Source organism: Apostichopus japonicus, chromosome 21 (genome assembly GCF_037975245.1).
Source record: "Apostichopus japonicus isolate 1M-3 chromosome 21, ASM3797524v1, whole genome shotgun sequence".
Classification (NCBI taxonomy): Eukaryota; Metazoa; Echinodermata; class Holothuroidea; order Aspidochirotida; family Stichopodidae; genus Apostichopus; species Apostichopus japonicus.
Genome location: NC_092581.1, coordinates 2,976,261 through 2,990,214, shown reverse-complemented (window position 1 = coordinate 2,990,214; position 13,954 = coordinate 2,976,261). Strand labels below are relative to the sequence as shown.

The 13,954-nt window shown below is 37.2% G+C and overlaps 1 protein-coding gene across 6 annotated transcripts in view; it reads left to right on the top strand.

Moving 5' to 3' along the window:
• Positions 1–13,954, top strand: part of LOC139962416 (uncharacterized) — a 37,911-nt gene that overhangs the window by 21,027 nt on the left and 2,930 nt on the right. For 5 of the 6 annotated variants that reach the window (XM_071962343.1, XM_071962345.1, XM_071962344.1 and 2 more), the window contains 9 exons: positions 2,665–2,702; positions 3,544–3,738; positions 4,588–4,708; positions 6,042–6,134; positions 9,596–9,756; positions 10,715–10,800; positions 11,435–11,623; positions 12,558–12,682; positions 13,666–13,851. In XM_071962343.1, coding sequence (XP_071818444.1) covers positions 2,665–2,702; positions 3,544–3,738; positions 4,588–4,708; positions 6,042–6,134; positions 9,596–9,756; positions 10,715–10,800; positions 11,435–11,623; positions 12,558–12,682; positions 13,666–13,851 — 1,194 coding nt within the window. Of the gene's footprint in view, positions 1–2,664; positions 2,703–3,543; positions 3,739–4,587; positions 4,709–6,041; positions 6,135–6,716; positions 6,810–9,595; positions 9,757–10,714; positions 10,801–11,434; positions 11,624–12,557; positions 12,683–13,665; positions 13,852–13,954 lie in introns of all 6 variants that reach the window. The other variant, XM_071962342.1, reaches the window with a different exon arrangement.

Below are 13,954 nucleotides of genomic sequence, written 5' to 3'. Positions count from 1 at the left end.
CTAAAGAAGTTAAATTAGTTTCTGAGAATAGGGGGGGGGGGGTGTGGGGACGTAGTAAGATAAACAGGCATGCAAATCTATTTATGGTTTGTAGTTTAAATATCACAAGTTTGTCTTGGACAAGTGATTTGTGGATTTCATTTCTTGGAACGGTTTATTGTTGGTAAGAACCTGATACGTTTTTGTTACTTGTTTTGCTTTATATAAGAAGCTATTTTGGTTGACCGAAAACAATGCGGATAAGTAACAAAAATATGATCAGTGCGTACACTGTACATAGGGAGAGATGGTTAGGTTTACTTTTTTTGCTTGATATAAGAAGCTATTTTGTACAAGGGATTATAATTTACAATTAGGACTGGCGTGAGCGGTGGCATGCTTGATGGCACCTTCCGAACGGTGGCATATCCACAAAGATCCAAGGCATTGACCTACCTAACTACTTTAAAAATACAAATGAAAGTCAGATTCAGGATGATGGAAAGGTTTAACTACCGTCAAGTTGTTTCTGATCATGAAAAAACAATAGGAAATACTGTTCAAATAGTATAAATAGATTCGACCAAATATAAAACAAAACTGTTAGCAAACTGCTTAACCAGTAAAGAGCCCTGTGTAAGAGAATTTGTAAGAGTAAGTAGGCCAGGCCTTTCGATTCTAGCAGGATCTTTTTCAGAGGCAGAATGGCAAGTAGATTTTTACCAAAGCGAAAATTGCTTTTTAAACCTTGTAAATCACTTCTGGGTGAAAGTGAAAATCTATTATTAAACAGTGATTGGAAAGTTAAAGCAATAAACATAAGAACATTCAGTTTTGACAAATGAATGACATAACTTGTGTAGTACAGTACCTGATCTTTGACCTTACTTTACTTAACCCATCACTCTTCAGGTCTAACTTCTCGGTTGTACGAACAGCAAATTTGGTTGACCGGAAACAATACAGCAAAGTAACAAAAATATGATCAGTGTGTACACTGTACACAGGGAATGATGGTTAGGTTTGGTGAATAGAAACACCAGCTTTGCAGCAGTAAAACTCCACTATGGGTTGGATTAAAGGCCTACCACTATGTTTAAAAACTTTCCTTTTATGTTTCTCCAAAGGCGTGGAGGGTGATATGAAGTTTATTATTGTACTGTACCTTTCCGGGGGGGGGGGGGTATAAACATAGTTACACTGCAATCTAAATTTGATATTTAACATCCAGTAGTCCGCCAGGGACCGCCAAATCTGATATTTGGTTGTCCGAAGAGACTTTTTGGGTCGTCTTGAGCCTGGTCAGAAGACCATTGCTTTTACTGGACCCTCGCCTTCAGCTTATTCCCGAGGGTTATTTTTTACCATATGTAAAAGAAACGTGAATTTACGGCGGAATAATGAAACTTTTACATTAAGATTTTAAATTGTTCAAATTGTCCGGAAAGTAAAGATTTAGATTTGTCACATATGATGTATTGCTTCATTCTGGGTGACTTTCCTTTAAAAAAACACAACAACAAGAAAACAATCTAGATTTGATGAGGCGAAAGCCAATGATTTTTGAATGTTGCACTAATCAGAGCGCTATTTAATACAAAGTTCTTACCCAAAGCAAAATGTACAACCTTTTTAGTTATGTTTTCATTTGGGAATATTTGGGAATATACTGGAAGACTGGAACATTTGACATATCTATAAAAATCTCCAATTTTATTGGACAACGGTACGGTACTCACTGCTATATAGAAAAACAGTTTTGTACAGTGGTTGTGGAAGGCTCATTTGTGTGTCATAGATGTAGGTCGTTTATCTATTGAAGATAATACAGTGAGTTGATTATACCATTTTGTACTAGATAATATATAAACCTACCTGTAACTTTACACCCCTAATGTGTAAGATAGATAACGTTTTAATTGAAGCAGTGTACCATTTATATACATTTATATACAGATAGCTCCTGATTATACATGTACATCAGGAGCTATATGTAAATATTAGAGACTAAAGTTTGATTGCTAGTACTTGTAAATCTTCCATTGTTTACCCGTCTGGCACAGTCGTAAAGGGTCGTTCAAGTCTCTCCTGGTTAACAATAACCCGATCATTTAATGTGGTACTATACACGGCCAGAATTGTGTTTTAAATCTGTCGTACTTACGAAGTCATGTGACATTGAGTGTGCCAAAGTCCCCACAAGAGCTATTGTAGTTACACTGTATGCAAGTTTGGGATTAGTTGGGAGCTTACCCCACCATGCCCCACCCTGCACTCTCCTTCCCCTCCCCACCAATTGTTGGGATAAATTGGGAGCTTCCCCTACCATGCCCCACTGTGCCCCCCTCTCCTCCCCACCATATGTACAGTAGGGTTTTAAATAACCAGGCAACATAAGGAGCTTGCGATGGGTTGTAACTTTTTGATCGAGAAATGTTGTCTTTACACTCTTTATTGAATGAAATACTGTACACCTCAATATAGACAAGATGTTGATCAGTTTGATAATAATAAAGAAAATCCTATGAAGAGGTAAGTACTGTCCTTAGATTGTGATAAATTCACTGCTTATGATTCAGGGCTATTTTTATGCTGGTACTGTAGGAGTGACATCAAACACACGACTACAACAACTATTCTGTATCAGCCTTATTGTAATCTGTCTTGAATTATTTCCTTCTACAGTTTATCGGTAGACTGGGCTGGACTTCATATATATTTAAGTAAGTAAATATGTTTTTTATCGGTTTAAATAACATCCGTATCACCATGACAATGGCAAATGCAGAAAGTAGCTGGTAGTGACTAAAAAAAAAAAACCACACCCCAACATTTCAAGTTAAACAGCTACAGTATCTTACAGCAGAGAATAAGATGAGGGCATATCAGTTACAGCTCTTCTCTATGGCCAAGTGGATCGAATAATGCTTGCAGGGACTTCGTAACAGCTGCAATATTATCTAAGGTTTCAAATTTTGATTTCAAGCATCCTGTACTAAATATGAACAATACATATTCCCTGTGAAAGGGATGCAGCTGACCTGACAGGGCTCAACAACAACATGCAGAATATCACTACAGCAGCATTGTATATCAAACAATAGAGATTGTCTCTACAGCATTGTATCTCAAACAATAGAGATTGTCTCTACAGCATTGTATATCAAACAATAGAGATTATTGCTGCAGCATATCAGGTTTTTTCCCTTCTTTAGTGAGGTCAGTTGTGAACTGGGCGTTGGTGCTGTCAGTTATTTTTATTTTTTAATAACCTGTTATTTTAAAAGGATTTTTAATATAAAACAATTTTAAGGGCCCGATATCTGCTGATATTAAAATTTTGACAAACTTTTGGGTTTTGAAGGGAGGGTTGGGGGACCTGCCTGCCTTCCAAAAAAGGGGTAACTTGAGGGATAACTTCACTCAAGTTCACAATGGTGGCAACACTTTGCAGATCCCAATCAAACCATCCCGACCCCTTCCTTCATCTTACCAAATATTTTGTCACATTTAGTCACATCTAGTCACATCTATGTCTTCTTTTTCCCTTCCTTTGTTACTCAGGCAGGTCGGCTTTAGTTTCTTCAGAAGTATCCACTATGTAGAAGAGCCATCGTTTACTCCAAACCCTTCCACTTTTGAGGGTCCCAAAGGGGTCCCCGAAGGTAGCGGAATTGACCTGGAATCATACGTACAAGCGGCAAACAAGGAGACAGATTTTCATTTCTTTTCCGTGTCGGATTATTATCATGCGTACAGGTACGGTTATACTCGCATTCTGTTTGAACGAAGAAAAAGGGCGATTTTGTGTTTGATTGCATATTTAAATACCAGAGGCAAAAAATTTACACCATGTGGAGGGGTGGACAGTTATCTAAGGAACATGTGTTTGGAGTCAGAGAAACGGGACGTCTAGAGGCACACAAGGACCCTGACGTTGGCCCGAATGTTCACAAATGAGCACAGAATATTTCAACGATCTCATTTTGTGTTGCATTATTAAGCCTTAGGAGTATTTATTGCTCACAAAGTTTTAGAAATTGGCCGTACTGAGCGTGCTCTATATAAATACTGACATACATATCGGCAGTTTTGTAACAAATTGCTCATTTTTTTGGGATTAAATTATTTCACTCTGGATGACTATGTATTTATTTAGAATGCAAAGATATGTAATTTCCAGAGGCGCACAAAGAGACCAATGCTTTGGTATGTGAAGAGACCAATGCTTTGGTATGTGTAGAGCTACCTGGTAATAATATATACACCCCTAGTGATCGGTCCACTACCGGTCAACTGGTCTTCTCTTTCTACCCATGAAATGCATAGACATGTGGAGTTTTCATCATGTAAGAGTCTTTTTCACAGGTGACCAGTTTGGGAAACACGACTTGATGTAAAACATAAAATAGTGCCGTTGCCATGGTCTGGTCTCCAGGGTAAATGTTGACTCTCCTTTGCGTGGGGCCCATTTTGATAGCTGCAACAGGGCCAGGTTGCTCCTTACTATGCCACTGATGGATGCTATAAAACAGAATGTGGAATTGAATAGTTTATGTCCTGCAGTGATTATTGTATTGTTGAGATATTTGTTGACTGTTCTTTCAGGAATGGGACAACCACTCCATCAGAAGTGGCTGATTGGGTGATTGCTAGGGTCGAAGAGTCAAACAGTCTGAAACCTGGACTGTGCGCTGTTACCCAGATGGATCAAGAATCTGCCAGAAAGGTACAGGAGGGAGATAGGTCTGATAGTATGATAGTGTGCCCTCTCTTGACAACCATGTATACAGTATCAGGAGTACAGTATGTGTGTAGTGAGTGTTTGAATGATGCAAATTAAACCATACTGTCTGCTGCCATCTCTTTGGTTAAAACGAAAAGTTGATGACTTTGATCAAATGTGCCAAGAACGATAACAAAGAAATGGAATCCTATTTGAGTTGGAAGGGATTTCCCATTTAGCAGAGCTACACTCTTGTGAGAATGGAAACAAGCAAGTTTGTGGATAATGAGATGGGGGCATTTTACATGTTTTTACGAATGTTTTACATATATGTTTTTGAGAGCGAGCGCACCAAAGACTTTTAACAAATTTATTTTAGTATGACTCCTTAGTTTTGAAACCATTTCTGCACAAATATATTTGACAAATATTTCAAGTATTTCTCCAGGCAGTCAATAGCGAGAAACTGTGCCTTATGCTTTTCAATGTTAAAGTGAATAATTCTGTTCTTCCAAACCTGGCTTAGCTATTGTTGATATCTATTCTGTCTACTCCTTGATTTAGGTATTTACAAGCTATCAGAAGTTTTTACAAACTCTCTATTATCTTACTGTATCTCTATTGGCTAACTTGTTTTATACTTCTTATTGACCACTGGTCGAGTGCATACACTGGTCCAGTGCTATTCGTGTAGTGTCTAGAGGCCAGTGGCATTAGAAGCAATGACACCTACCATCTGGGAGAGTGGAGTATGTTGAGTTCTGGCATCCTAAAGCAAGATAAGGGTTTCTTCCAGGAGAAACTTCACAGATTTTTTCCCCATTCGAAATAGTTTCAGGAATGGTAAAAAAAACGAAGAGAAAAACTTATCGCAAGTGAGAGCTGAAACTGTAAATTAGATAGCCCTCCCTATGTGGGTTACATGCCAGTATGCTTTTTTCCACTTGGACATGTGGCTGCTTCATACTGTCTTAAAAGTATTCCATATTTTGAGGTAAGTGTTAATTGCAGCTCAGACTAACCAGAGGTAACCCCAATTTGCCCATAAATGTCCTCCCAACTCCCCCCCCCCCCCCCCTAAAAAAAACCTTCCACCTTGTTTACATTTCCTATGTACAAAACACTTCATCTTTTCAATCATTATATCACCAGCTAAGAGAAATGACAAGGTAAAAAATTAATGGTATTGAAAGTACCAGGACCAATTGGTTTAGGTATTTCTGTCTTATTTTCTAATGACAGCCAAATGCTACGAAAACTATCGCCTTGGAAGGGAAACAGCCGAAGGGATTTGGTTTGTAACTCAGCATATTATGTTGTTTTTGTATCTATGTAGATGGCCCGTGAATCCTCTGAGCGAGTTGCAAAGGGGTGTCCTTGTTCCGTTCTTGATGGTATCCCAATACTTATCAAAGAGGAACTTAACTGTGTGAGTCCAGGATGGGTACCTAAAACTACCCGAAGCCTGTTGCACCATTTCTCGTTTTGCGGCATGTCTAGGCTCTCATATCAGGGTTATGCAAATTCACTGTCTCACGTGTAACCGATTCAAAAGAGGGTGATGTCCTACGAAGCTTCCCATCGATTTGAGAGACTCTATTACGTACGCTTCTGTGGTCAGAAGTGTTTCAAATGCATTTTAATAATCAAGAGTGATATTGTGGGGAGAAAAAGTATCATTTTAAAAAGAGAGAATGAAAAAGATCAGTCTTGTCTTTGACCACCTTGGCCTATACTATGATTTATAGCTGGAAAGAGCTAAAGAAACCATCTGGTAGATGGCTTTGTAGCCTAACAAGGTACACATATGGAAAATAGTCAGCCTAGCTTTATTTCATAACTGGCCTTTTTTTATTTCATGACATAAACAGCTGATAGGTTACACGTGAGACGGAACACAAGCCCTTTCATGAAAGTTTAGGGATGATCATTTATGTTTGCATCATTGCTGGTATTTTCGTTTTCAGCCCATCCTTTTCCTCCTGTTTTTTCTTCTCATACTAACCAATAGATGGCAAGGCACTCATCGATACGATTTGTGGAAGGCAATACTTTGTCCATACTGGACGGTGTACCGGTAGTTTTGAAGGAAAATTTTGAATGTGTGAGTCCAATACCTTTGCAACCTATCAGTTATTATAATTCGTGCAAAGAAAAAGATTCGATCACTTTAAAAAAAAACAACTTAAAGTCTGATACTTGTGTGAAATGAGTACTGAATATTGATGAAAATTTCAATATATATGTGAATAATTTGATATTTCAAGTGTTTGACACTTGTAATTGTATCCATACAAATAATGACAATTGGTTTGATAGGGAAAGCGAGAATATCCATGCAAAATTGTTATGAAAATTGTTTCAGTGCTGGCTATGACCAAATGATTTTTAAAATAAAAAAAATTAGATAGATAGAAAAATGTCCCTGTCTGAAAGAATAATCATTGTAGGGTTTAGTATCTATTATTATAGACAGTATATATAAGTAACATCATTGGTCCTCACTACACTAAACACTTCCTATCTGTGGTGACTGAATGATGTTTTTAGTATTGGATGAAAGACTAATCTATATAAAAATATATGCATGAATATCCTAATAACGATGTCCTCTTTTGAAATGCTAACTTATTCCTCTTTGTATGCTTCCAACTTTATTCCTTTTTCTGTCTTGAACAATCCATAAAATGAAAAAGGAAAAAACAATTTCAAATTCAAATTGCTTCAATAAAATACCTTTATTTTTCACAATCAGGAGATGATTGACTTTACATTTAAGAGGTATGTGATAGCACAGACTCAGGTGTTTACTAACAGATGGAACAAAAAATATGGGGTGTTTGCTTTGCTTTTAAGTTAACCCCTCCACCCCACCCCAACCCACAAAAGCAGGCGGGTGAGGTGAGGGCAGTACCTCATTTAACTAAACCTAATTCTTGGTTGTTGTAAACAATATTTTACACTAACATAAGGTAGCTGCATACTATATTTAAACCAAGAGATACCCTATCCTTTCCCATCTTTGGTCTATCCTCCTATGCTTGGTGTAAATGCGTAGCAGATCCAATCTTAAGTTCTACACTTTTCAATCATCAAACTTTTCTTTGAAGAAAGTTGTCGTAAACGTTATTCATTTGATACATCGAGTTTGGTATGTTTTATTTCTTTTGCACTCAAAATGCAGTTTGATAATAAAAACTTTTCTTTTGCAAAACTAGAAGCCACAATAGAAATCAGTAGTGACTTTCATTTCATCTCCAAATTGGCTTGTATTTGGTAAAAAAAGGACGGAAGCAATAATTTTTTTTTCAATTTACCGCTGGGCATACAACAAATTTAAAACATTGCACTAAACAAAAGTCTTTTGTTTTTGCATTTCATTTGTTTGGCAAGTTTATACTAAACTGAAATATAAATTATTGTCTGGTTTATTAATATTGTCCATGCTGTTTGTACATTTTCTAGCCTGATTTTATTTTTCATCAAAGTGAAACCCTGAATGCACTGTTCCCCTAATATAAAATATGTATCCATGGCCTTAAAAGTGTGATCATTAATATAGATCTCCTAGCCATAGTTTAGTATAATTAATATTGTTTGCAAATCGTTTTTAATATTTGATTTTTGCTGCAGCTAATACCATCGCTTTTTGGTTTATTTTTGTGTGATTATTCGTTGTGTGTGTTTGTTTGCATGTCTTGTTTGTGTGTTGATTGTTTCACTGTTTTGGTTCCTTCTATTGGAATTACATTTGCTTTAGAGGTGTTTGCTTTTCTGCCGTTTTTATTTATTTATTTTTTGTTGTTGCTTAGTATCATTTCTGTTTTGTTCAGGGTTTATGTCCATCTTAATAATCAAGCATAAAAGACCTGGCAAGAGTTGATATAGTGTTGTAAAATCCCTCAAACAGATATTACATTGGAGGGGTATGCCAGTGGTAGACAATGCACAACACTTAAATGTGGAAAAGATAAAATATCCTACACAATTAGTTGAAAACCCCACCCACAAATATCATGTCCTTATCTCAGGAAGATATGAGTGATGGCTTGCAACCTATTTTGACCGGCTAAAAACCCTCAAATCTTCCATGCAGTGGAATCCAGTGAAGTCAGAATGGCAGCTGTTCTTCAAAAGCTTTCTTTTTCCCTTATTAAAATTCTTTTTGTTGATTTATCCCTGAAACTCGATACGTTTGGTTTGTTTGCCTAGCTGTCATTTGTTCTCTGTGTTTAGAAAATTCATCAAAAGGAAAATTTTGTTGTTTGTTGATATATTATTTCCCCCTGTGAGTAAGTGAGTTACCTTTTATACATAAAAGGGGAATAAAAACATTTTCAGCTAAATTTGTGGTGATGACATCACATGCCATATTCATTCACAAATTACTGCTAAATTTTTTGAGAAGTTCCATATCTTGGCCATACAAAATGCTGTATAGGTGGGGATTGAACCGGAAGGTGCCAAAAACTCCCACCAATTTTTATTAAGCAATTGACTTCAGCCTCTGGAATATCCCTTCTAAATGGTAAACCTTCCAACAGTGGTCATTGAGAATTGAGAAAGATTAAGAATGAGAAAGAGGAGATTGAGAAAGTATTAATTCTTCAAATAGGTAGAAACCACCAAACTGTGGTATCCTTTTCGCCTACTTAAAAATGTTATTGAACAATTTCTCTTTATGAATCTGACCTAAAAAATCTATCCTTTTGCTCTATAATATGCTAAGTATATCATATTTTATCAGAGTTTTATGTAATTGAAAGGATATGACTCATCAGTTAGGTAAGACCACCTTGTAGGTAATCAGGGCACTATCTAACCACCTAGTGGGAAGAAACATGCATATTCATGATTTTCATGCATATTCATCGTATTAAAACTTTCCAGGCTCCATACCACGCCAAGTGTGGTACCTCTTTCATGGGTAAGATGCCAGTCATCCAAGATTGCACCATCGCCTACAAGCTGAAGCAGGCTGGTGCTGTCATCATCGGGATGACCAATATGCATGAACTAGGAATGTCCGTATTTGGATATAACATCGATCCGTAAGTTGCCTTGAATTTCACGATATTTATATTTGAAATTGAGTTTGGAACTATTTTATTGACATCATCAATGTAGTACAAACTGATATCATAAACACAATGCAAAATAAAATCATGAATGTACTAGTAACTGGTATCATTAATATAATAGTTTACTGGTATCGTTAGTACACTACAACTAATATCATTCTGCCACAAAATGTTATAAATGTACTAGTCACTGGTATCACTGGTATCATTAATATAATAATAGTTAACTGGTATCATTAATACACTACAAACTAATATCATTCTGCTACAAAATGTTATTATTAATGTATTAGTTACTGGTATCATTAAGATATTAGTTTACTGGCATCGTTTATAGTACACTACAAAATAATATCATTTTGCTACAAAATGTTATCATTAATGTACTAGTTACTGGTATCATTAATATATGTATATATATTTTAAAAAAGGAACCAATTTTTCTTTCTCTTTCTCTTCTAACATTTGTAAAAATGTGCTGGGTGTTAATAGACTATGCAGACCAGTCACTTTAATTGATGAACCTTATCTGCGTCCAATGGGTCATTTCTAAACCAGTATTATCATACTGTTATAAATAGAAGTACAACCAGGACTGATTTGTCATGTTCTTGCTTCTTGCAGTGTGTTTTTTTTAGGCTGTCTACGAGCACATCAAAATAAATGTTGTGCCAACAAATCATTCTTAAGACTAGTTATGTTCTCAAAGCATCATAAAGTAATGCTGGTATGTTCATTTTTATGCACTCCCTCCCTCTGTCTCTACATATATATATATTTATATATATAAATATTTATATATGTATATATATATATATATATATATTTATATATATATATATATATATAGATATAGATAGATATATATATAGATATATATAGATAGATATGAATTATGGAATATTTGTTGATTTTGTCTCCATTTTAGTGATCATGGCATGCCGAGGAATCCTTACGACCCCAATCATTATACCGGGGGAAGTTCCAGTGGCTCAGCCGCAGCAGTAGCATCAGGTACTAGACTTTGTCGAAGAAAACGGGAAACATTCGTTAATCAGCCAAAACTTCATGCTCAATACTGACTGTCTGTTTTGCAAGTGGAACTCTCAAAGTGAATGTAATAAACTTTCAACACAGACTTGACTGTCACAGGTAGTTTGTGGCAACAGACCCAAATTTGTCAAAGATACTTGAAGGTTCAGCCGCAGCCTACAACACACTCACAGCACATGGCATAAAGGCCTAACCTACTTAGGCCTAGCCTACTAAGGCCTAACCTACCAAGGCCTAGCCTATTACCTAATTATATGCATTATTGCAGGATTGTTGTTGTTCTTGTTGTTGACAATAATTGTAGGTCAAATAAATTCCGCGAAGAATTTGTTATTATGGGTTTACAACCAACTGGTCGTCCATTTCTTGAGGCCAAAAAGCTGATTCATGGCATTGCTAGGCAACAGTATACTAGTTACTTGATTGACAAAGAAATAAATCTGGTGTGCTATTGGTTGTGACCTAGCCACCTACCTTTAGAGGTATCCCACACTTGGAGGGAGCTATTTACCTCTTGTGCTTGTGTTACCATTATTTGCTTTGATGATCTTTGAACAAGTCACCTAATTATTTGGTCTTATCCATGTTTCCTCAGGTCTGGTGCCTGTTGCCATAGGTACCGATGGGGGTGGATCTGTCAGAGTGCCAGCCACTCTCTGTGGTAATGTTGGGCTAAAACCAACCTTTGGAAGGGTCTCTTTGGGAGGCAACGAGGTATCCTGTCACTCGGTCGTCCATGCGGGTCCCATCTGTTCCAATGTGAACGATACAGCTCTAGTTTACAGTGAGTGTTATTAATACTCTCCTTATTGAAGGTAATTCATACAGGATGATAGATGTTTTGACTAGTACCGGTGCTGTGGCCGAATGGATAAGAGGGGGTGGCATTTGAAGCGGTGAGGCTTTAGCAATCGGGAGGTTAGGGGTTCGATCCCCAGCCGGGTCATAGTAAGGTATGTTTCTCATTCAAGAGCCGTGCACCCATCTGAAATGACTTTTTAAATTGAAAAGATTCCAAATTTGAGTTAAAATGTTGAATTGGAAGCCACCGACGTGCAAGTTGAACTCCAAAAGCCTTTGTCAGAAGCAGCCAAATGCATTCTGGCACATAAAACAGGGGGGGATTTGGGAGTGGTATCACATTCTGTATCCCCCCTGTATGGTTCCTATTTTGCCTCTCACATACCCCTCCCCAATTGTATTGAGCTTAATAACAACCCTTCCCTCTTCTTTGCAAAAGGGATGAGTGGTGCTTGCCCCATGTAGTTTAGATAAGTATCTTTTTCGTTGCGTTTAACAATTGATTTGGCACCTTTTGTGTACAGATAACATCAAGATTTTCCAATTGCAAATGGACACCAGCCCATATCCCATAACAAGTTTTACCTAGAAGTATGTCACAGCAATAGTTGTTTAATTATCGTAGAAAAGGATGTGTTTCACTTTTGATGGCAGGTTTAATTATTTTTACTCTACAATGCAAAGGAACACATTGTGTACTTAGCACTGATTTCCCCCCCCCCCCTCTTTATTATCGTTTAGTACGGGTGTTTTTCATATTGTTGCTTTTGGCTTTACATTTTATACTTACTGGTTCTATTAAGGTTTTGTTACCATTTGTTTTGAGGTTTTACATTTGTAAAGCACTTTGAGCAGCTTTGCTGATTATGCGCTATATAAATATTACTTTATTATAATTATTACTTATGATTATTTAGCAATTTTAGCCGGCCCCGACCCCAAGGATCCCCTCTCCATCAATCAACCACAAGTGTCGCTAGCAGAATACAACAGACAGGATCTCAGCGGTCTTAAAATCGGAATTGATTGGGAATTTTTCCGGGTAATAACATTTTTGAATTTGTAATACAGTGGTTGTGAATGACATAATTATCAGTGATTGCCCCCCCCCCCTCATCCCTCTCACCTAAGGCTCTGTGTCAAAAAGAGGGCGCTGTTTATATTGTTTTATACTTTGCTTCTTTAGCTCTTAATATCTATTCTATAGCTTGTGACATTTGACTGCAAACGTGCAATATCCTGCTGTTGGATTCATTATAGTGCTCTGGTCTTACCACCAACACTAGTGACCCCTTACCTCCAATCCTATCCCCCACCCTACCCTGCCCCCTCCCATTCCAATGTGCTTCAACCTCATCCTCCTTCATCACTCTCAAAAGCTATTTGATGATTTCCATTTTTGTTATAAGTAAATGGAGGTTAGATGAAGCCTAGTTTTTCAAATTTTAAATTAATAAAAAGCAGGCAAGCTTTACTTTAGCAACTGGGAACTAATGCTAGAGCAAACTACGAGATGTCCCAAACAAAACAGAGAACCTGCATACTTTTTATGGCAACAAATTCAGGCCCCCCCCCACCCATAGGAGCCCAATATGATTTGGGGGGCTGTAACGATTTGAACGAAAAATATAACCAAAAACTTTTGCACGCAGTCAACATCTTAATGTGCATATCATATAGGCATGCATCGGTTATTACATCGCATGTCAATAACATACAATCATTTTCCGTGTCATTACCCTTTCATATCGGTTAGAATTGTTGGGGAAGTCGTTAGAATAAAAATGATCATAATAATTATCAGTTTAAACATTGCAAAACACATTGCAAATTATTTTTCTTTCAGTAGGTGCCCGAAAAGTTCTCAGCATATTGCCGGAATATTCAAAAAAATATTTGGTTGGGGGGGCTGTGGCCCCCCAGTCCCCCAGCCTCCTATGGATATGCCCCCATCTCAACCCTCCATACCACCATGATGCATATATTACATAGTTTAAATTGTTAATCTTGATTGTTAATCTACAGGATTCAGATGTCGAGGTGGTGAGGGCTTGCGAAGCAGCTGTCGATCACCTCCGTACTAAGGGTGCCGAGGTCGTCGGTGTTCAGATCCCAGAACTGCAAGAGTTGAGGATAGCCCACACCATGATCATCTACTCAGAGATGAGAGAAAGCTTTGATGAATATTACGCCGAAAATTTGCATAAGCTAGTGAGTTTTCCCTTTTGTTTTTAATTCATCTCTTAATGATGGGGGAAGGTTGGAAGGAATGAAGCTTCAAGGAACCATGCGGGGAAAAAAAGCAGCATTTAAA